Raw genomic sequence first — 23268 nt, 5'->3', positions numbered from 1 at the left:
CCTCCGTCCCAGTCTCAAATCTCTTGAACACTGAAACAGGTTTCCCTCAAGAATTTCCCTGTATTTAGCACCATCCATCATTCCTTCAATTCTGACCAGTTTCCCAGTCCCTGCCGATGAAAAACATCCCCATAGAATGATTCTGCCACCACCATGCTTCACTCTGTGGATGGTGTTCTCGGGGTGATGAGAGGTGTTGGGTTTGTGCCAGACATAGCGCTTTCCTTGATGGGCAAAAAGCTCGATTTTATGTCTCATCTAACTAGAGTATCTTCTTCCATATGTTTGGGGAGTCTCTCACATGCCTTTTGGCGAACACCAAACCTGTTTGCTTATTTATTTCTTAAGTAATGGATTTTTTCTGGCCACTCTTCCGTAAAGCACAACTCTGTGGAGTGTACAGCTTCAAGTGGTCCTATGGACAGATACTCCAATCTCCGCTGTGGAGCTTTGCAGCTCCTTTAGGGTTATCTTTGGTCTCTTTGTTGCCTCTCTGATTAATGCCCTCCTTGCCTGGTCCGTGAGTTTTGGTGGGCGGCCCTCTCTTGGCAGGTTTGTTGTGGTGCCATATTCTTTCAATTTTGTAATAATGGATTTAATGGTGCTCCCTGGGATGTTCAACGTTTCAGATATTTTTTTATAACCCAACTCTGATCTGTACTTCTCCACAACTTTGTCCCTGACCTGTTTGGAGAGCTCCTTGGTCTTCATGATGCCACTTGCTTGGTGGTGCCCCTTGCTTAGTGGTGTTGTAGACTCTGGGGCCTTTCAGAACAGGTGTATATCTACTGAGATCATGTGACAGATCATGTGACACTTAGATTGCACACAAGTGGACTTTATTTAACTAATTATGTGACTTCTGAAGGTAATTGGTTGCACCAGATATTGTTTAGGGGCTTCATAGCAAAGGGGGTGAATACATATGCATGCACCACTTCTCTTTTTTTTTAAACAAGTAATTTCTTTCATTTCACTTCACCAATTTTGACTATTTTGTGTATGTCCATCACATGAAATCCAAATAAAAATCCATTTAAATTACAGGTTGTAATGCAACAAAATAGGAAAAATGCCAAGGGGGGGTGAATACTTTTGCAAGGCACTGTATGTGAGAGTGGATTCTCGGCCCTCTCTAGCATGAAAACAAAATACAGGCACAGACTGTGTGTGGGAAATTATTTAAGACTGAGAATCTCTTCAATACAACCCAACATTGCAGAGTTATGTGCATCCCTTCAAGCACACCCTTCTCATTAACCTGTGCTGAGTTATTCACAATTTTCGATTAACAAATAAGGTTTTATACGTAAGATGGTTAAATAAAGAGCAAAATTATTTATTATATTATTTGTGCCCTGGTCCGATAAGAGCTCCTTGTCACTTCCCATGAGCTGGGTTGTGACAAAAACTCACTCATTCTTATGTTTAATAAATGTATCGTATAGTGTGTGTGGCAGGCTTACAATGATGGCAAAAAACAACATTTTAGAGTGCGCTGACCCTGGTGCTGGAGGGGGTACGCAGCTGGAGGTTGAATGTCTGAAGGGGTACGGGACTATACAGTCGTGGCCAAAAGTTTTGAGAATGACACAAATATACATTTTCACAAAGTCTGCTGCCTCAGTTTGTATAATGGCAATTTTCATATACTCCAGAATGTTATGAAGAGTGAAAGTCCCTCCTAATTGTCCCTAGAATTTCTAAGCAAACGGCTGGAGGTAGGGCTTTCTCCTATAGAGCTCCATTTTTATGGAATGGTCTGCCTACCCATGTGAGAGACGCAGACTCAGTCTCAACCTTTAGGTCTTTACTGAAGACTTATCTCTTCAGTAGGTCCTATGATTAAGTATAGTCTGGCCCAGGAGTGTGAAGGTGAACGGAAAGGCTGGAGCAACGAACCGCCCTTGCTGTCTCTGCCTTGCCGGTTCCCCTCTCTCCACTGGGATTCTCTGCCTCTAACCCTATTACAGGGGCTGAGTCACTGGCGTACTGGTGTTCTTCCATGCCGTCCATGGGAGGGGTGCGTCACTTGAGTGGGCTGAGTCACTGACGTGGTCTTCCTGTCTGGGTTGGCGCCCCCCCCCCCCTTGGGTTGTGCCGTGGCGGAGATCTTTGTGGGCTATACTCGGCCTTGTCTTAGGACGGTAAGTTGGTGGTTGGAGACATCCCTCTAGTGGTGTGGGGGCTGTGCTTTGGCAAAGTGGGTGGGGTTATATCCTGCCTGTTTGGCCCTGTCCGGGGGTTTCATCGGATGGGGCCACAGTGTCTCCTGATCCCTCCTGTCTCAGCCTCCAGTATTTATGCTGCAGTAGTTTATGTGTCGGGGGGCTAGGGTCAGTCTGTTACATCTGGAGTATTTCTCTTGTTTTATCCGGTGTCCTGTGTGAATTTAAATATGCTCTCTCTAATTCTCTCTTTCTTTCTTTCTTTCTCTCGGACGACCTGAGCCCTAGGACCATGCCTCAGGACTACCTGGCATGATGACTCCTTGCTGTCCCCAGTCCACCTGGCCGTGCTGCTGCTCCAGTTTCAACTGTTCTGCCTGCGGCTATGGAACCCTGACCTGTTCACCGGACGTGCTTGTTGCACCCTCGACAACTACTATGATTATTATTATTTGACCATGCTGGTCATTCATGAACATTTTAACATCTTGACCATGTTCTGTTATAATATCCACCCGGCACAGCCAGAAGAGGACTGGCCACCCCTCATAGCCTGGTTCCTCTCTAGGTTTCTTCCTAGGTTTTTGGCCTTTCTAGGGAGTTTTTCCTAGGGAGTTTTTCCTAGCCACCGTGCTTCTTTCACATGCATTGCTTGCTGTTTGGGGTTTTAGGCTGGGTTTCTGTACAGCACTTTGAGATATCAGCTGATGTACGAAGGGCTATATAAATAAATTTGATTTGAAATAAACTGAATCCCAAAAAAACATTTCCACTGCATTTCAGCCCTGCCACAAAGGAACAGCTGACATCATGTCAGTGATTCTCTCGTTAACACAGGTGTGAGTGTTGACGAGGACAAGGCTGGAGATCACTCTGTCATGCTGATTGAGTTCGAATAACAGACTGGAAGCTTCAAAAGGAGGGTGGTACTTGGAATCATTGTTCTTCCTCTGTCAACCATGGTTACCTGCAAGGAAACACATGCCATCATCATTGCTTTGCACAAAAAGGGCTTCACATGCAAGGATATTGCTGCTAGTAAGATTGCACCTAAATCAACCATTTATCGGATCATCAAGAACTTCAAGGAGAGCGGTTCAATTGCTGTGAAGAAGGCTTCAGGGTGCCCAAGAAAGTCCAGCAAGCGCCAGGACTGTCTCCTAAAGTTGATTCAGCTGCGGGATCGGGGCACCACGAGTACAGAGCTTGCTCAGGAATGGCAGCAGGCAGGTGTGAGTGCATCTGCATGTACAGTGAGGCGAAGACTTTTGGAGGATGGCCTGGTGTCAAGAAGGGCAGCAAAGAAGCCACTTCTCTCCAGGAAAAACATCAGGGACAGACTGATATTCTGCAAAAGGTACAGGGATTGGACTGCTGAGGACTGGGGTAAAGTCATTTTCTCTGATGAATCCCCTTTACGATTGTTTGGGGCATCCGGAAAAAAGCTTGTCCGGAGAAGACAAGGTGAGCGCTTCCATCAGTCCTGTGTCATGCCAACAGTAAAGCATCCTGAGACCATTCATGTGTGGGGTTGCTTCTCAGCCAAGGGTGTGGGCTCACTCACAATTTTGCCTAAGAACACAGCCATGAATAAAGAATGGTACCAACACATCCTCCGAGAGCAACTTCTCCCAACCATCCAGGAACAGTTTGGTGACGAAACAATGCCTTTTCCAGCATGATGGAGCACCTTGCCATAAGGCAAAAGTGATAACTAAGTGGCTAGGGGAACAAAACATCGATATTTTGGGGCCATGGCCAGGAAATTCCCCAGACCTTAATCCCATTAAGGAACTTGTGGTCAATCCTCAAGAGGCGGGTGAACAAACAAAAACCCACAAATTCTGACAAACTCCAAGCATTGATTATGCAAGAATGGGCTGCCATCAGTCAGGATGTGGCCCAGAAGTTAATTGACAGCATGCCAGGGCAGATTGCAGAGGTCTTGAAAAAGAAGGGTCAACACTGCAAATATTGACTCTTTGCATCAACTTCATGTAATTGTCAATAAAAGCCTTGTGAAGTAATTGTCAATAAAAGCCTTATGACACTTATGAAATGCTTGTAATTATACTTCAGTATTCCATAGTAACATCTGACAAAACTATCTAAAGACACTGAAGCAGCTAACTTTGTGGAAATTAATATTTGTGTCATTCTCAAAACTTTTGGCCACGACTGTGAAGAGTTTGGAACCACTGCACTAGAGGAATGGCTACATTCTGCGATTTATTTAAGGGCATATCTATCCAAGATATTTGCCCAGCAGCGAGTTGGACTCCACCTCATACATTTGCGAAGTTTTATAGGCTGGATGTCACTGCACCGACCCTGGCGCATACTGTTTTACGTGTTGGATCTTCTGGTGGCAAAGCCCATTTGTGTGATATATCGCACAGGGCAGTCGGGCGTCAGGATAAGCTTGTCTGGCAATACAGGAGTAAGTATATCCCATAAGTGAAATACCGAAACAAATACTTGAAAAACAACTTTAGGTCACCCGACCACCCTCTTTGCATGTGCGAGGACTAGGTGTTGCTTATTTTACGGTCGTAACCTAAAGTTTTGTTGCTAAACAACCAACCCATCAACGCAACATCAGCTGAGTCTGGTCTACTTAGTCAATTTACTTTGACTGAAACAGAAGAAGAAAACACAGACTGTGGGGTGTCTCGCTTTCTCTTCCGTCTCTGATATTATCATTGGTTGACGCTGAAATATGTGATGATTTCCGGTTGAAGGGTCGCTTTCGTTAAGGCTTCCCAAATTAGTTTCCGTGATTGTTTTGTCTGATGAACTACAGGCCATGGACGCAGTTATAACTGGTTAACATTTAATCGCACCATTAAAGCAGAAGTTAGAAACGCGTGAGAGAAAATCTAGGGCTGAACCTGTAAGTACCAAACCTGATGTTGTTATTTCAGTAAACGGACAGTTCCAGATCAGTTTCTAACCGTTAGCTTGCTAGCCGCTGAGGCTAACTCGCTAGCCAGAACAGCCCCCTGCTGTCAATACAGCAGGGTAGTTAGTAAAGCTCCGACAATTGCTTAAATTTATCCTGAAATGAATTACTGAAAACGGGTCCTTGCTAAAACATTTTATTTGCGTTAAGTTTAGAGTTTGTTGGATTGCTAATGGCGTGACATATAACGATAAAACGTACTAGTTCACGTTAGCTAGCTAGCTCCATTCGTCATTGTCAGTAGCCGAGGATGAATCTATGTAACTTTTACTAGCTAGTTAATAAAATAGCTTTTCATGGACCTGGACAGATTACAATCCACACTTGGGCATGTTTAATGTTAGTTAATGTATGGGCTGTGTTGACACTGCCAATGCCACCAACCCGTAACATTAGGAGTTTTAAATAATAAAAAAAAAACAATGGAGCGTTGCTAGCTATGGACCCCCGGCTTTACCGGCTTTATCAGAGTTGCAGCGGACAGTATTTTTCAGTGACAACACGTTTCTGGCGGCCTTCTTCCGTTAAACACCGGTGACCGGTACCCTCTGTATATAGCCTCGCTATTGTTATTTTACTGCTGCTCTTTAATTTTTATTATTATATTTCCTATTTTTTCTTAATATTTTTTCTTAACTGCATTGTTGGTTAAGGGCTTGTAAGTAAGTATTTCACTGTAAGGTCTACACTTGTTGTATTCGGCGCATGTGACAAATACATTTTGATTTGTTCGGAGCATGCTAATTAGCGCCTCTGTCTTCCGGGAAACGTCTGGAAGATGGCGGCGAGTGCAGACGAGATTCCAGCTTGCTCCGAGTAACCTTAACTTTTATCCCTCTCAAACTTACTTAAATGTAACGGAACTTGGCTTATAGTAAACACAATAGAGAACAACGCTTAGTTGACCGATAATTTGATTCAAAACTTTGAGAAATGGAAGGAAATAATGTGCGAAAGAGCAAAGGGAGGAGAAGGCAGTTGCTAGCTGAGCACTCATACGTTGGAGAAAAACCGCCACCTGACTCCTCAGGAGAAGAAATGGAGGATTCTGGACATTCGGTTGATTCTGAAAATGCAGTCAATAGTCCTGCACCCAAAAAGACACAGAAAGAATTGTCTTTGCGCGAACTACAGGTCAACGTAATCGATGCTGTCTCTGCAAAGATAAACGAAAGAGCCGATGGTCTGGAGAAAATCATACGCCAAAACGCATCAAAAATAGTTGACCTCTCAATCATGCATACAAGAGTATCGAAGAGCTTAAACTTGCAAACACTGCTACGTCTGAGAAATGCACTGCTCAGGAGAAGACCATCGCAGACATGCAAGAGCGCTTATCGGAAGCGATACCGGAGAAGGTGGGGGCTACGGCTTTACGGTGTCCCGGAGGACCAGGATGAGAATGTGAAGCGCTTAGTAAAAGACATCTGTAACCGTGTGGCACCGGACTTCCCCGATGGATATATGGCTGTGGATGTTGCTCATCGTATTGGGAAGAAACAAGATGCCATCGTCAGCCGCTCGATCATCATCCAGTTTGCTTTTCGCACAGCGAGAGATGCAGTTTGGAAGAAAGCAAAGGAAAGCGCCTTTCTGAAAGAGAGAACTTAGATTCGGGGAGGACTTGACTGCAGCAGACAAGGCAACAAAGGCAAAATTGTGGCCTCTTGTACAACAGGCCCGAAATCAAGGAAAGGGTTGATACTACAGGGGAATCAGAGCCTTTTTCGCCAACGGAAAAGAAATACGACCGGGGTGATTTGTTCTGTCGGTAGGTTTACAAGGTAGTTCCTTCCTCATTGCAAACTGAACGTTCTACTTTTGAAACAGGGTGTTACTGTTTTACAAGTTACGACTTCTGTTAATACATATATGAAGCAACTGTTTATAGAGAGGGTAAAGTTGAGATTGCATAGGATTTTTCTTTCTATTCAATAGATATGGACTTGAAGTTTGTCAATCAATGCGAGGGGAATACGAAACCTGTTGAGAAGCTTTTTTTGTAAGGACTGCAACGCAGATCTAGTATTCGTTCAAGAAACGCATTCATGCAAAGAGGACTATAATTATTGGGAAAATCTGTGGGGCAGTGACATTTCTTTGGCCCACGGGACGAATCATTCAGCTGGGGTTGCAATTTTAGCACACAATTTCAAAGGGAAATTTTGTTTACTCAAATGGACTCCAATGGACATTGGCTAGTAGCGGTCATCAACCACATGGACAGATTAGTTGTGTTGTGTAATGTATATGGATACTGTTCTAGTCCTCCAAATAACTTACTTCTAGAGGAAATTGAAGAAATTCTTAAAAGTCTTCTGAGAAAATATCTATCCAGTCAGATTATAGTTGGTGGAGATTTTAATATGGTTTATTCTAATGAGACTGATAGATTGCCTCATAGGCCTAACATTGGTGTGAACAAGTTGGTGAATTTCTGCCAAAGCCTGGACTTAATTGACATATGGAGAGTAAAAAACCCTGGAGAGATACAATGCACATGGAGTAATAGAGATCGTTCCTTACAATCAAGAATTGATTTGTGGGTGATAACCTCTAGTCTTGAGCCCAACACTGTAGAGGTAAAAATACTGCTTGCAGTCCTGACGGATCATAAAGTCATATGGTTGACTGTAAGAATGTGCAGTAATGATGGTAAGAAATACTCTGGTGGTTATTGGAAATTAAATAACTCATTGTTATTGCATGATAATTAAAAAAATGTGATTATGAATCTAATTTCTGTTTACTGGAGTTTAGCTACATCTAATGCATAATATGGGAAATATTGGGAACTGCTGAAATTTAAAATCCGCTCAGCCTGTATTACTTATGGAAAACGGCTTGCTTTAAGATGTGAGGTAGCTGAACTCTCTAAAACAATTGCCGATATCACAGAGATTGAGCATATTGATCTTAATGAGAAAGCTAAATTGAATGATTTACAGAATCAACTAGATGCATTGTATGAGGAAAAGGCTAGAGGAGCTTTCATAAGATCTAGAAAACAATGGCTTGAAAAAGGTGAAAAGAACAGTAGATACTTTTTTAATTTGGAGAAGAGGAGAGGGGAACTCAACACACTTTGGAAACTTAAGATTAATGGGGTTGCCACTGAGGATAGAGTTGTTATCAGACTTTACCACTAAGTTTTATGAGAATCTACTCCTTAGATAACAATTTGAGTGACTCTAAGGATCTCCTTGATTCTATAGAGAATGTTAATTCGGTTAGTGAAGAACTCAATCAGTCTTGTTGCCAAGATTTATCCATTATGGACATCCAGTACGGGGTTGCTCAGTTAAAAAAGAACAAATCTCCAGGTTGTGATGTATTAACCTCTGAATTTTACAAAACCTTCTTTGAAGAAATAGCACCTTTTTTACTTGAAACCTTTAAGGAGGCTATAAAGAAGGGAGAACTACCTGCCTCTCTGAAGCAAGGGGTTATTACTCTTATACCTAAACCACACAAGGATCTCCTAAGTATTGATAATTGCCGTCCAATCACACTCCTAAATAACGACTACAAAATTATAGCCTTAATCTTTGCAAAAAGGTTAAAGTCTTGCTTAAATGATCTGATTGATGAATGTCAATCAGGGTTTATGAAAGGGCGCCATATATCTAATAATCTGAGGCTGGTGTTAGACTTGGTTGAGTATTGTGATCTATTAGATGACTTCCCTGTTATCCTATTTTGGGATTTTCTGAAAGCATTTGATACAGTAAGTCACAATTTTAACTTTGATTGTCTTAAGCATTTGAAATTTGGTCGTTTTTTTGTTAATGCTATTAGAACTCTGTATAATGGTGGTAATAGCTATATCAAACTCTGTCATGGAACATCCTCGAGGTTTAACATTTACAAGGAATAGGACAAGGTTGTCCAATTTCACCTTTTTTTATTTTAGTTAGTATCTCAAATGTTATGCTCATTACTTCATAAAAGTCAATTTGAAGGCATTACATTCCAGGCCAGAGAGATCAAGATATCCCAACTGGCGGATGACACCTCACTTTTTTTGAAAAATGTGTCTCAAGCTAGATTAGCATTGGATATCGTGAAGCAGTTCTCCAAAATCTCAGGTTTGGCATTAAATCTTTCCAAATGTGAGATGTTTGTTTTGAAAGGAGCTGTCAATCCAGCAGATTGTAACATCTCTGAAAAAGATACTGTAACCTACCTTGGTGTAAAGATCACCAAAAATCTTAAGGCTATGAATGATCTTAATTTGAACCCTGTAACTGAATCGGTCCCAAAAAAAAAATATATCCTCATGGTTAGGGAGGGATTTAAGTCTTCAAGGAAGGGTGCTTTTATCCAAAGCTGAGGGGCTATCTCGTGCATCCTATCTTTTTTCATCTATTGATATTCCCAAATCCACTTGCTGTACCTTAGATAGGCTTTTGTACAACTTCATATGGAAAAACAAGCCACATAAGATAAAGAGATGTTATCACTAACAGGGTTTGTGATGGTGGTCTAAATGTCTTAGATTTCACTCTCTTCAATCAGATATCAAAGGTCAACTGGATTAAAAGATATATTAAAAAAATCCTCATATTTTCTTGAATATTATACCTGATTTTGTTTTTCAGAAGCTCGGAGGGCTTAATTTTTTACTACAATGTCCATATATTGTGGGTAAACTTCCTGTGAAACTGGCAGATTTTCACAAGCAGGCTTTAATGTGCTGGGCTTTGTTGTATAAACACAACTTTTCACCTCATCATAAATGTTTTATATGGAACAAGGGGTCGATATTATATAGAAACAAGATGTTTTTTAACCATAAATGGTTCTCGAAAAACATTGTCCTTGTCAGCCAATTAGTTAATATTAGTGGGAATCTATTTACACGGAGAGAATTTATGGAAAGATACAACTTTGAGGTTTCAAGCAAGGAATATGACACTGTTATTAAAGCTATACCTAGTGGGATAAAAACTTTACTAAAGAATAATGCATATTTTGGAATATCTCCGATTGTAAGCGATATTCAGGTGAATGGCATTGGTCTACTAGATACGAAATTCAACAATCGTTTATTAAGGGATATTTTCTACAGGAAGTCCATTCCCTCTGCGATATTTTGTTGGGCTTCATCGTTTGATGTAAACTGGCGCCGTGCTTGGCTCACTCCACACAAATTTATGGTGACCAATAAAGTAAAGGAGATCTCCTTTAAGATAATCCATAGATTCTATCCTTGTAATAGCTTGATTTCTAAATATATACTTGATGTTACCAGTGAATGCAGTTTTTGTGAACTAGAAACTGAATCTATTGAACACTTATTCTGTAATTGTTTATATAGTGAAGTGTTCTGGACTGATGTAAAAATACATCTTGGCCTGAAATTGCATACAACCATTGAAATTTCTAAGTTTGACATATTATTTTACTACACTGATTCCACAATTGAACGTGAGTATGTCATAAATCTCTTTATTTTATTAGGAAAATATTTCATACACAAATCAAAATTTATGAAGAAAAAGCCCCTTTTCTTATTTTTTTTAAAATCTGATTTGGAGAACTATTTTGAGTCTTTATAACGTATACAAAACAAAATGTCAAAAAAATGTATTCGCTACATGTCTGTTTTTGATATAATGTGGAATAGTTTATTTTTTTTATTTTTTTCCTCACTTCTTTGGAATCCCTCTGGCTGTTTGTTTTGCATGTTACTGTAAAAAAAAATTAAAAAAAAAAATATATATATAAACCCTTTGTCTTCCGTAAATACGCGTTGTAACATGGATATATGGCCGTGTGGGAACACTAACCCTATAAAGGGGTGTATCAATTGAACCTTTTTGTTTTTCGATAAGGTTCTTATGCTACCAAAACCGTACTGCAAGCGATGCTTGTTAATGTTCAGACCGAGCGTCGCAGCTCTTAACAAAACTCCCCGTTACAGTAGATGCCTTCGTCCAATGACTCTTATGTGTAATGTAATGGAACTGAGTCATGATCAACGGCCAACCCAAAACTAGCCATGTACCACGGTAGGTGCTTTTAGCAAAGCGGGGGTATTTACATACACTAGCGTTGCTTTCTATTGTATTGGGTTGAGTAAAAACACTCCGTGGGAAGCCAGAAGTTAAATGCAATTCTATTTCAACTTTCTGTGTCGGTGGGCAGGAAGGTTGGTCATTATGATTGGGGGTATTTGAGACAAAATATCTAAAGGATTTTGTTATTAAACAGACTTCCAAACACGAGTCTGTTGACCCACTTCCTCTCTACTTACCTCATGTCAAAAACAAGTTATTCCTTTTTTGTCCACATATGGCAGACATGCAGGACTTTTATTTTGACATGAGGTAAGCAGAGAGGAAGTGGGTCAACATCAGACCCACATTTGGGAAGGCTGTTTAAGGGCCCTCACCTCCTGCCTGAAGGCTGTCTCGTCGATTTTGTGTCGTCTGCAATTTTGATGGTTGAGTTGAGACATGCGTGATCAAGTGAACATATAGTTCAGGAGAGGGCTGAGCACGCACCCTTGTGGGGCTCATGTGTTGAGGATCAGCGGAGGTTGCCTACCTTCACCACCTGGAGTCAGCTCGTCAGGAAGTCCAGGACCCAGTTGCACAGGATGTGGTTCAGACTGGGCTTAGTGGTGAGCTTGGAGGTCACTATGGTGTTGAAAGCTGAGCTGTAGTTGAACAGCATGCTTACATGGGTATTCCTCTTGTCCAGATGGGATAGGGCACTGTGTAGTGCAATGGCGATTGTGTCATTCATGGATTTGTTGGGGTGGTATACAAATTGTAGTGGGTCTATGGTGGTGGGTAAGGTGGAGGTAATATGATCCTTAACTAGCCTCTGAAAGCACGGGGCGATAGTCATTTAGTTCAGTTAGGCTACCTTCACTTTCTTGGCTACAGGAACAATGGTGTACATTTTGGAGGAAGTGGGGACAACCGACCTGGATGGGGAGCGATTGAATATGTCCGTAAACACTTCAGCTAGCTGGTCTGCACATGCTCTGAGGACGTGGCTAGGGATGCCGTCTGGGCCGGCAGCCTTGCAAGGGTTAGCACGCTTAAATGTCTTACTCACGTCGGCCATGGATAACGAGAGCTCACAGACTTCGTGAGGGGCGGTGGCGGTGTTTTCCTCAAAGCAGGCGAAGAAGGTGTTTAGCTGGTCCTGGAGCAAGTTGTCGGTGTCCTCGACGTGGCTGGTTTTCCCTGTATAATCCGTGATTGTCTGAACTCCCTGCCACATACATGTCGTGTTTGAGCAGTTGAATTGCGACTTGACTTTCTCTGTACTGACGTTTTGCATGTTTGATTGCCTTACAGAGGGCATAGTTGGACTGTTTGTACTCGTCCATGTTCCCAGTCACCTTACTGTGGTTAAATGCGGCGGTTCATGCTTAGTTTTGTGCAAATGCTTCCATCTATCCATGGTGTTTGGTTTGGATAAGTTCTAATCGTCACAGTGGGTTGGGGCACAACTCATTGAACGAGTCAGTGTATACATCAATGTTATTCTGAGGTAACCCAGAACATATTCCTGTCGTCATGATCAAAACAATCTTGAAGTATAGATTCTGATTGGTCAGACGAACGTTGAACAGTCCTTTCCACGGGTACTTCCTGTTTAATTTCTGCCAATAGGATGGAGGAGAAGAATGATGAGTGAGTAGCGCAGGCGATGTGTTGATAAAAATTGGCTGTTGCTTGCTTTGGTGTGTGTGTTCCCAAACAAGGACCAGTTGCGCTCTGAGGCGGCTGATGTTGGTGGGATTTGGAGGATGATGGAGGCAACAGGGGAAAGAGCCTCAGATCAACAAAGTCCCTTCCACCAGGTGGCTGATGAGATATGTTGGCACGACTGTCATATTGCATCTCCATCCCAAAGCCCTTGCTTGGAAGTGTACTTCGCCAGACTGCCAACAACCTTGCCCTCATCCAGGCCAAGGTGGCAAGACAAGGTAGTGATGGCACCATAGGCCTTGTTGATCTCTGCACCAGACAGGATGCTCTTGCCAGCATACTTGGGGTCCAACATGTACGCTGCCGCGTGTATGGGCTTCAGGCAGAAGTCTTAACTCTTATTGATGTATTTCAGAACTGCAGTTTCCTCTGCTTGGAGCAACAGTGAAGTGGGCAGGGCAGATTGTGATATGGCCATTTCTTGGAGAGACTCCTTCCCCTCCAGGAGACTGTCAAACATGATGACAACACCACCCAAACGGGTGTTGTGGGCAGCTTCAATGTGGTGCTCTTATTCAAATCAAATTTTATTAGTCACATGCGCCAGTACAGAGTCAATGCGCGGGGGCACTGGCCAGCCAAGGTAGTATGTACATGTAGGTAGAGCCAATTGAAGTGACCATGCATAGATGACAACAGAGTGGCGGTGGGGCAGCCACCTGACTAGATGTACAGGAGTCTTATGGCTTGGCGGTAGAAGCTGTCCAGAAGCCTTCTGGACCCAGACTGGCTTGCCGTGCGGCAGCAGAGAGAACAGTCCACGACCAGGGTGGCCGGAGTCCTCGACAACCCCCTCTTCTCACTTTGCTTGGTGAGGTAGATTGCTGCTATAACTTGATGACCCTTCACATACCTAACCATTTCCTTGACTCTCTTGTAGAGTGTATCCATTGTTTTCAGTGCCATGATGTCCTTGAGGAGCAGATTCAATGCATGAGCAGCACAGCCAATGGGTGTGATGCAAGGGTAGGACTCCTCCACTTTAGACCAAGAAGCCTTCATGTTCGCAGCAATTTCTGTCACCAGTGCAAATACCTTCTGTGGGCCAAGGTTATTGATGACTGCCTTCAGCTCATCTGCAATGTAGAGACCGGTGTGTCTGTTGTCCCTTGTGTCTGTGCTCTTGTAGAATACTGGTTGAGGGGTGGAGATGATGTAGTTAATTATTCCATGCCCATGAACATTCGACCACCCATCAGAGATGATTGCAATACAGTCTGCTTTCTCTATGATTTGCTTGACCTTCACTTGAACTCTGTTGAACTCTGCATCCAGCAAATTAGTACCGGTAGATAAAGCATGTCTGGTTGGAGGGGTCTATGCTGGGCGAAGAACATTCAGAAATCTCTTCCAATACACATTGCCTGTGAGCATCAGAGGTGAACCAGTTGCATACACAGCTCGAGCAAGACATTCATCAGCATTTCTCAGACTACGTTCCTCCATTGAGTCAAAAAAACTTCTGATTCCAGGAGAACCTTGAGCTGTTGCTATCGATAAGGGGTCTGATTCATCATTTTCACCTCGAATAGAAGTAGAGGAACGTTTGTCAGAGGTTGCTTGTTGTGAGTGCTGAGGGAACTTTATGCACTTGGCCAGATGATTCTGCATCTTTGTTGCATTCGTCACATATGATTTGGCACAGTATTTGCAAATGTACACAGCTTTTCCTTCTACATTAGCTGCAGTGAAATGTCTCCACACATCAGATAGTGCCCGTGGTACTTTCCTGTAAAGATTATGTTAAAAAAAAATAATAAAAAAAATAATAATACAATTCCATGTACAGATAAATAGTTAAGCAGTTATATTAAACAACTAAGATAAATGTTTTAAAATGAATTAACACTCAGTTATCAGGCTCAAGCAAGCTAAAACCCACATGGTAGCGAAAACTAACTAGCAGAAATGGGTAACAAGTTTGAAATGATTTAAACACACTTTGCTGCAGGCTACTATTTACTAGTTAACAAAAAATCATGTATGTCATATAAAATATATTCACCCCACCCAGTATTGTAATCAAAACTTACCAGAAAGCATGTAGTCCTTGGCTCAGACAGTGTAGTAGTGTGGGCTCAATAGCATCTCATTAGTGTGCAAGATCTTGAGAATCAGCTGTACGTGTGATGGAAGAATGCACTGTGCATGCAGAGGGTTGCAATTCCATTGAATTGGGGATAGTTCAACCAAAATATGCCACAAGACCTAGAATTGCCTTGTGTATCCCATAAAAAAGGTTCACTGTTATAAGCTAACGTTTTTTGTTGTTGATGAATTTAAGCAAGATTCCCAGGCTTAACTTCCCATGGAAAATGTCTGTGAACATTTCTGACACTTTGCAACCCTACTTCCTTTCAATATTAAGTGGATGGTTATGTTAATGTGTGTAGGCTATGTGAATGACCTCATTTAGGCCTAAACAATGAGGGCAGATCAACAAGCCTGACTAACCTCTGAATTGTAGAGTAATAGCCAAACATTCCTCACTCTGGTGATATATTCGTGTTGAGACATTAGAGGCATGTAGCATTCTCTAGCATTGTCCTGAGTCACACATAGTTAGACCATCGCAGGAGAAAGGTTTTTCCCAAGTGAGTCGCTGAGCTGTGCCTCAATGAAGCAGGTCAAAGAAGAATGGTGTGGAGATTTCTTCGGTATAGCAGTTTTTAGGGAATTGTTTTGTGAAGTCTTGTTCATTCGGGATGTTTATTGCAGATCCTGTACTGTTTCTCTGGCTTGTCCTTGTACGATAATCCTCTTTCATGCAGGGAATTTTCAGTCTGGTGTCAGTCTCCTACGTATTCTATTTTGTGCCTTTTTTTTAATGTTTTTTTCTTCAATATGTCATGGTAGGGTTTTAGCTTTTGTTTCACACTGTAATGTGTCTTAAGATGATGGGCATGTATTATAGTGACTGTATCCAAGAAATCCAATGTCTCTGTTTTAGGTTTCCAAATCTGGTTCAGGCTTGTTGGCCGGTTAATGCATAGAGTTAAGAGGGTGAAACTTGAAGACGAAACAGAAGGTAGTTGGAAAAGGTGCGTAACTAATCTTGCATTCTACAGTGCTCATTTGGTAAAATGTGGCTTAATGTGACATGTTGGACCTTTTTAACCTATACAACTAGCTGGTCCGTCTGTTCTCATCGTTTACTTGTATTCAATACTCGGTTACATGTATGTACTTATATTCAGCTTTGTAACACGTTGTTGGGGACTTTTCTATTGTTATGGGTCAGTTATTCAGCTTTCAGAATGACCGCTGTAGATGAGCTCTCGGACAGCACGGAGGTAGTGGAGATGGAGGACGTGCCCTCCCAGTTCTTTGTGGAGAAGCACTCGTGGGACGGCCTGCGGAACATCATCCATAGTAGCCGCAAGTACACGGGCATGGTCATCAACAAGGCCCCGCATGACTTCCAGTTTGTCCAGAGGCAGGACGAGTCAGGCCCATACTCCCATCGACTCTACTACCTCGGTGAGGTCACACCCTCACTGGAAATCCCATTATGGATTTTGAGGAGTCGTCATAATTTCTGTCAACAAACAGCACCGCAATGGTGACAGTACGGTGTATCATAATTAACTAATGTGAATAGGGGTGGGAAATGGAGGAATCGCATGTATATTTGATCTCTTCACATGTGATTCCCTCTGCACCATTAATGTTAGAAGGTAGGCTATAGGGAACATTACAATGGAAAGAAACTCTATAGGAACAACCCCAGAACAACCAATCTCAGTGACAATATCCTTGGGAACTTTGTGGTTACACAGACAAAAGATAAACAGACTTAGCGATGCAAATATATTCTTTAACTCAACCCGTTTCTTCCGCTTCATGTTCATTTAGGAATGCCCTATGGAAGTAGGGAAAACTCGTTACTTTACTCAGAGATTCCCAAGAAGATTCGGAAAGAGGCCCTTCTGGTGTTGTCGTGGAAACAGATGCTAGATCACTTTCAGGTAATGAACCCTCAGTCCCTTCTGCTGGACTCCCTTTTGCCACTTGTCGGATTTCTGGGAAATCTGAACATAAACGTTCTTCACCTCAAGAAGTTCGTCACACATTCACAAGGCATTTCTGCATGCATGTCCTCGTCCACAGCACTGATGTGTACTATGTAGAGGAGGACATACACGGGTCAGCTCAATTGGCACCTAATGCAATACTACTGTACTTCCGACATTTGGGAGTGCCTATGTTTGTCTATGCTCTGTAGATGACACAGCCATCAATAGTATGCCACTCCAAAAAACATATCATTAATTTCCCCTGTAAACACGAGTGGCAAAATGAAGGTACCACTATTGTTGCCCAGAAAACTGCACTTTGGCTAAAGCCAAAACACGCTGGTGTTCATGCTAAGCTAACACTGCATCGCTGTCTCACTGTCTGCTACGTATCTTCCCTGACCGTCAGGCCACCCCTCATCATGGGGTGTACTCCCGGGAGGAGGAGCTGCTGAGGGAGAGAAAGCGCCTGGGGGTCTTTGGGATCACATCGTATGATTATCACGCCGAGAGCGGCCTTTTCCTGTTCCAGGCCAGCAACAGCCTGTTCTACTGCCGGGACGGAGGCCATAATGGCTTCATTGTGAGTATTATTTACAGGACACAGCTCATACCTTCCTGTTAAAGTTAGGATCATACTGTTGTTATTCCAATACAGTTATCTTGGTTATTTAGGTGGTCATGAAAGCAAAGTCCTTGAAATATATGTACGGTAGTCGGAACTTGTACATTGTGAAAATGAAGAAGTGTACAAAGTGCTCTGTACAGTCATGGCTGAAAGTTTTGAGAATGACACAAATATTAATTTTCACAAAGTCTGCTGCCTTGCTAAAGTGAAGTATACGAAGTGCCTTATACACTTCTAAAATAAAGAAGTGTACCAAGTGGTCACCTACAAGTGTTTGTGATAGAAAAGGCTTTGACATGTAGGCACTCTGGTAACCAACCGGTCTGTTGCATGGTAACTTCTATGCCTGAAAGTCTGTGTGATGTTTAGCAGGCGTCCCCCATGAAGCCTGTAGAGATTAAGACCCAATGCTCAGGCACTCGAATGGACCCCAAGATCTCCCCAGGCGACCCCACCTTCATGGCCTTCATCAACGGCAACGACCTGTGGGTGGCCAGCATCGAGACTGGGGAGGAGAGGAGACTCACCTACTGCCATAAAGGTTGGCACAAATGATGTATAGCAGTGGTCACCAACCTTTACTGAATCAAGATCATTTTCTGAGTCAAAATTCAAGCCGAGATCTACCTCTCAGATAAAAGAGAAAAAAAAACATTACTTAAGCTTTTGCAACATTAACCATATAAAAACAGTTCTATAGCAATGAGGTTTGTGCAGTAGGCTATAGGCCCAATACAATATTATTCAACATTTTAGGTATATGATCACACGTAATGGATCATTTGTTGTATTACTTGTGAGGCACAGCTGAGTGAGCATAATTATCTTTTTTATTTTTTTACTGGACTGAAGGCCTGCATCTGATGGTCAGTGTGAGGGGAGGGAGGGTAGTGATGGGCATTCCGAGTCTTTTCGGTGAGCCGGCTCATTTGGCTCCCAAACTGCTCTTTGTTCAAAAGGCAAAAAAAAACGACCTGGAACCATGAACAAATGTACTATCTGCAATGTAAAGCCCAAAAGGTAGGAGACCATTATGTCAGATTGTGAAATGCGTGTTCAAGTACATTTTTACCTGGCCAAATCGTTAGATGGCCTGCCAAAAAATAGGTAGTTTTTTTACGATAAAAAAAAAGGCTAATAATCACTGTTTGCAAAAAAAGACCGTTCAATGCATGGCTGAGCACGTATAGCGTCGAGTAGTCCTAGGCTATATCAGATAGCCTACCTACCTTTCTTTGCACAGAATGCCCTTTTTGGCTTTTTATAAACACATTTCCTATAATTCTACTACACTTTTTATATGACTAGAGGCATTGGCAGAATCTTTTTTTACTACGACAAATTACCAATAGCCTACTTTACTGACAAACATATCAATAAAAATGATGTCCATATAAATAGGCCTACAAGAAGGGGAGACTCAAACCGAATATAACATCCATCTAAACTGGAGGAGGAAATTGTCCAAAAACAAACTTTGCACTGAGCCAACATTGATAAAGAGTGAATATGCGTAGTGCACACTCACCGGGGATATGGCCGATACTCGCCGGGGGTATGGCCGATACTCGCCGGGGGTATGGCCGATACTCGCCGGGGGTATGGCCGATACTCGCCGGGGGTGTGGCCGATACTCGCCGGGGGTGTGGCCGATACTCGCCGGGGGTATGGCCGATACTCGCCGGGGTTGTGGCCGATACTCGCCGGGGGTATGGCCGATACTCGCCGGGGGTATGGCCGATAAGATGGGCTATACTGTCGTTCCCTCAATTAAGTTGAGAATTTGGATAACTAAAAGACAGATTTCATCTTTTCATTGCCTTCTCATTACATCAATAACCATTAGCTTTCCAAACAATGTTTTCCCGTGATTGTATTTTTAAATATTGCGATATGCCTGGCTGGGCCTCTACTTTTCACTGACAGTCGCAACTCTACAATCATCTGCCCATATTGTATGTGCTGCCTTTCGTTCTGACTGTAGGCAATGCGACGTAAAACAATCCACAACTTATTTTTTTTTAGAGGCTAATGATCCTCTGTGGCCAAATCATGCTTTAGTAGCCTATTTTGAATGAATTTATTTATGTATAGACAGGAGTAGGCTAATCATGAGCTATATCATTTTGGCAAATTAATTCAAGTTATTTAGAGAGCTTAGCTTCCCCTAGCCTGATGAACGTGCCGTTTATGCACGGGATTATATACGTGTGTGTCTTCTGAAAATAAACAAAATAAATTGGGCTTAGGCTACAATACAGCACATTAAAGCAGAACATTTTATACATTTGTGTTTCATAATTATCAGTTAAAATCGGAGAGCAACATTTAAAGTCCACAAAGCATATTATTACAGTTGCATAACCTAGGCTACACAGCATGGTCACAATATTGATTCAGGAGGACCATGGACAGATGCCATCCAGACAGCCTTTGCAAAGAAAAGAAGAGTGTGGCCTCCGCCATTTCAGCACTACCAGCTGCCTGGACAGCCTCTCCAGCGGACGAGCATTAGGCCTTATGCTGTTACAAAAAGTGTCATCATGGCTTATCTTAATGGTTTCGTTCCTCATTTTCCAAGCAGCGAAATCTGCAACTATGTCCTTGAAATCAAGTGCCCTGAGTAGATCATTCCCAAGAGCCATAAGATTAAAATGTTTGTCTTTTCCTGTCCCATCGTTGATTTGTCTGGTTTTGACGAGCAAGCTTTGAAAAGCACCACTCGCCTGATGCATAGGTAACGGGTAAAGTCAAGAATATTTGCAAGGCAATGTCAACATTGTGAAAGACTGCTTGTAGATTGCTCTGTTACATGTGAAGCAATTTTCCCCCCTACTTTTAATACATTCTTTTAAACTGGACAATTTCATCTGGAAAATCATGTTGCAAGTCAGATTGATATTTACTTTGAAGGTTGAGTGCAGATCAATGTAGGTCTTATGTGGAAAGTGAAGGTATATTGTTAAAAAAAATCCAAAGCAGTTTAGCTCTTTGTATGACTCATACCTCCTATCCAGCTCATCAATAAGTGTGTCAATCACAACGGTGAACACAGACAGCAAGTTTCTGCTAACCTGTCATTGATTAACGACAGTCAGGCTCTGCCTCTTACGACTCATCAGCATGTTTTTGTCATCTTCTGTCGTGTTAGGTTTGTAAAGCGTTAGAACGCTTGGTGACATGTCCTTTCCTTTTGCCTCAAAGCTATCAAACTTATCCCGTAGCACAGCCACAATCTCTAAAAGAGGCCACCAAACGAACAGCCTTAGACGGGTCCAGTTGGACTACCTTAAGTGCAGTGCTTGTATTCTGAAAACGTTGGAGTATTGTGTTTCACAAGTTACAGAGAAAGCTATTTCAAGTTTATCCATTTGTGTGTAGAGCGTTAGAGCCTTGTTAGATTTTCATCCTCAGATACTTCTAGAAGAGACTGACTAACATTGGCATAATTGAGGCATAATGCTTTTGTTGATTGTGCATGGGCAGGCCACCTCGTACCGGAAAGAGATTTGAGGGTTTCAATTAGACTGTTTTCATTTGGTTCTAAACCTGATATCGCAGTCTGCCACGCCAAGTGGATTTGGAGCAAAAGTTAAATATTGACTGCACAGGGCCTCCCTAGTGGTGCAGCGGTCTAAGACACTGCATAGCAGGGCTAGAGGCGTCACTACAGCCCAACCAAATGCAGAGTACAGTTGAAGTCGGAAGTATACATACACTTAGGTTGGAGTCATTAAAACTCGTTTTTCAACCACTCCACAAATGTATTGTTAACAAACTATAGTTTTAGCAAGTCGGTTAGGACATCTATGACACAAGTCATTTTTGCAACAATAGTTTACAGACAGATTATTTCACTTATATTCACTTTCACAATTCCAGTGGGTCAGAAGTTTACATACACTGAGTTGACTGTGCCTTTACACAGCTTGGAAAATTCCAGAAAACGATGTCATGGCTTTAGAAGCTTCTGATAGGCTAATTGACATAATTTGAGTCAATTGGAGGTGTACCTGTGGATGTATTTCAAGGCCTACCTTCAAACTCAGTGCCTCTTTACTTGACATCATGGGAAAATCAAAAGAAATCAGCCAAGACCTCAGGAAAAAAAATTGTAGACCTGCACAAGTCTGGTTCATCCTTGGGAGCAATTTCCAAACGCCTGAAGGTACCACGTTCATCTGTACAAACAATGGTACGCAAAGATAAACACCATGGGACCACGCAGCCGTCATACCACTCAGGAAGGAGACGCGTTTTGTCTCCTCGAGATGAACGTACTTGGGTGCGAAAATTGCAAATCAATCGTGGAACAACAGCAAAGGACCTTGTGAAGATGCTGGAGGAAACAGGTGTAAAAGTATCTATATCCACAGTAAAACAAGTCCTATATCAACATAACCTGGAAGGTCGCTCAGCAAGGAAGAAGCCACTGCTCCAAAACTGCCATAAAAAAGCCAGACTACGGTTTGCAACTGCACATGGGGACAAAGATTGCACTTTTTTGAGAAATGTCCTCTGGTCTGATGAAACAAAAATAGAACTGTGGCCATAATGACCATCGTTATGTTTGGAGGAAAAAGGGGGAAGCTTGCAAGCCGAAGAACACCATCCCAACCGTGAAGCATAGGGGTGGCAGCGTCATGTTGTGGGGGTGCTTTGCTTCAGGAGGCACTGGTGCACTTCACAAAATAGATGGCATCATGAGAAGGAAAATTGTGGATATATTGAAGCAACATCTCAAGACATCAGTCAGGAGTTAAAGCTTGGTCGCAAATAGGCCTTCCAATGGACAATGACCCCAAGCATACTTCCAAAGTTGTGGCAAAATGACTTAAGGACAACAACGTTGAGGTATTGGAGTGGCCATCACAAAGCCCTGACCTCAAGCCTATAGAAAATTTGTTGGCAGAACTGAAAAAGTGTGTGCGAGCAAGGAGGCCTACAAACCTTACTGTTACACCAGCTCTGTCAGGAGGAATGGACAAAATTCACCCAACTTATTGTGGGAAGCTTGTGGAAGGCTACCCAAAACGTTGACCCAAGTTAAACAATTTGAAGGCAATGCTACCAAATAATAATTGAGTGTATGTAAACTTCTGACCCACTGGAATGTGATGAAAGAAATAAAAGCTGAAATAAATAATTCTCTCTACTATTATTCTCACATTTCACATTCTTAAAATAAAGTGGTGATCCTAACTGACCTAAAACAGGGAATTTTTACTAGGATTAAATGTCAGGAATTGTGAAAAACGGCGTTTAAATGAATTTGGCTAAGTTGTATGTAAACTTCCGACTTCAACTGCATGTGCAGCACCGGTTGATCTCTCCTATGCTTGATTTCAGGCGTTTGGTTGTCCTTTGTGTTGTGCAGAAAAAGAACCAGTCAGTTTGGGTATTTTTTGGTTGAAGTTCTTGGTCCTGCCGCTTTCTTATCTGTAATTTTATTTTCTTGGCCCCACATAGGCCACTCACTTTTTCCCATCATTTTCAGTAGGCAGGCTAGCTAGCAAGATCTTTGTAACCGAGTACATGTCATGCCATATTTGGTAACAGCTTTCTGATTGGAATATGAAAGACACATGACTCACACAATTGACCAGTTGCATTTATTTATTTTGCAGTAGATGTTTTTTATGATTCAGTTACCCATTCAAAGCAGAGCCTCCCAGTTACCCACGTGGGCCCACTACCATCTCTCCTCTCCCATCTGATGATTAGCAGAGCGGCAGCAGGCATCAGCAGGCTTTCTAAACTC

At 42.3% G+C, this 23268-nt stretch overlaps 1 protein-coding gene across 6 annotated transcripts in view; it reads left to right on the top strand.

Annotated features, from left to right (window-relative positions):
• Positions 1 to 4862: 4862 nt before the first annotated feature.
• Positions 4863 to 23268, top strand: part of LOC106573875 (dipeptidyl peptidase 9) — a 39651-nt gene continuing 21245 nt past the window's right edge. Inside the window, exons 1-6 of one of the 6 annotated variants that reach the window (XM_014149297.3) lie at positions 4863 to 5061; positions 15814 to 15904; positions 16105 to 16343; positions 16719 to 16831; positions 17289 to 17462; positions 17877 to 18048. In XM_014149297.3, the coding sequence (XP_014004772.1) occupies positions 15849 to 15904; positions 16105 to 16343; positions 16719 to 16831; positions 17289 to 17462; positions 17877 to 18048 (754 nt within the window). In that variant the 5' untranslated portion in view covers positions 4863 to 5061; positions 15814 to 15848. The other 5 variants (XM_014149298.3, XM_045697278.2, XM_014149296.3 and 2 more) reach the window with 5 other exon arrangements.

The sequence above is a fragment of the Salmo salar genome, chromosome 16 (assembly GCF_965601325.2).
Source record: "Salmo salar chromosome 16, fSalSal1, whole genome shotgun sequence".
Classification (NCBI taxonomy): domain Eukaryota; kingdom Metazoa; phylum Chordata; class Actinopteri; order Salmoniformes; family Salmonidae; genus Salmo; species Salmo salar.
This window is presented reverse-complemented; position numbering and strand designations above follow the sequence as displayed.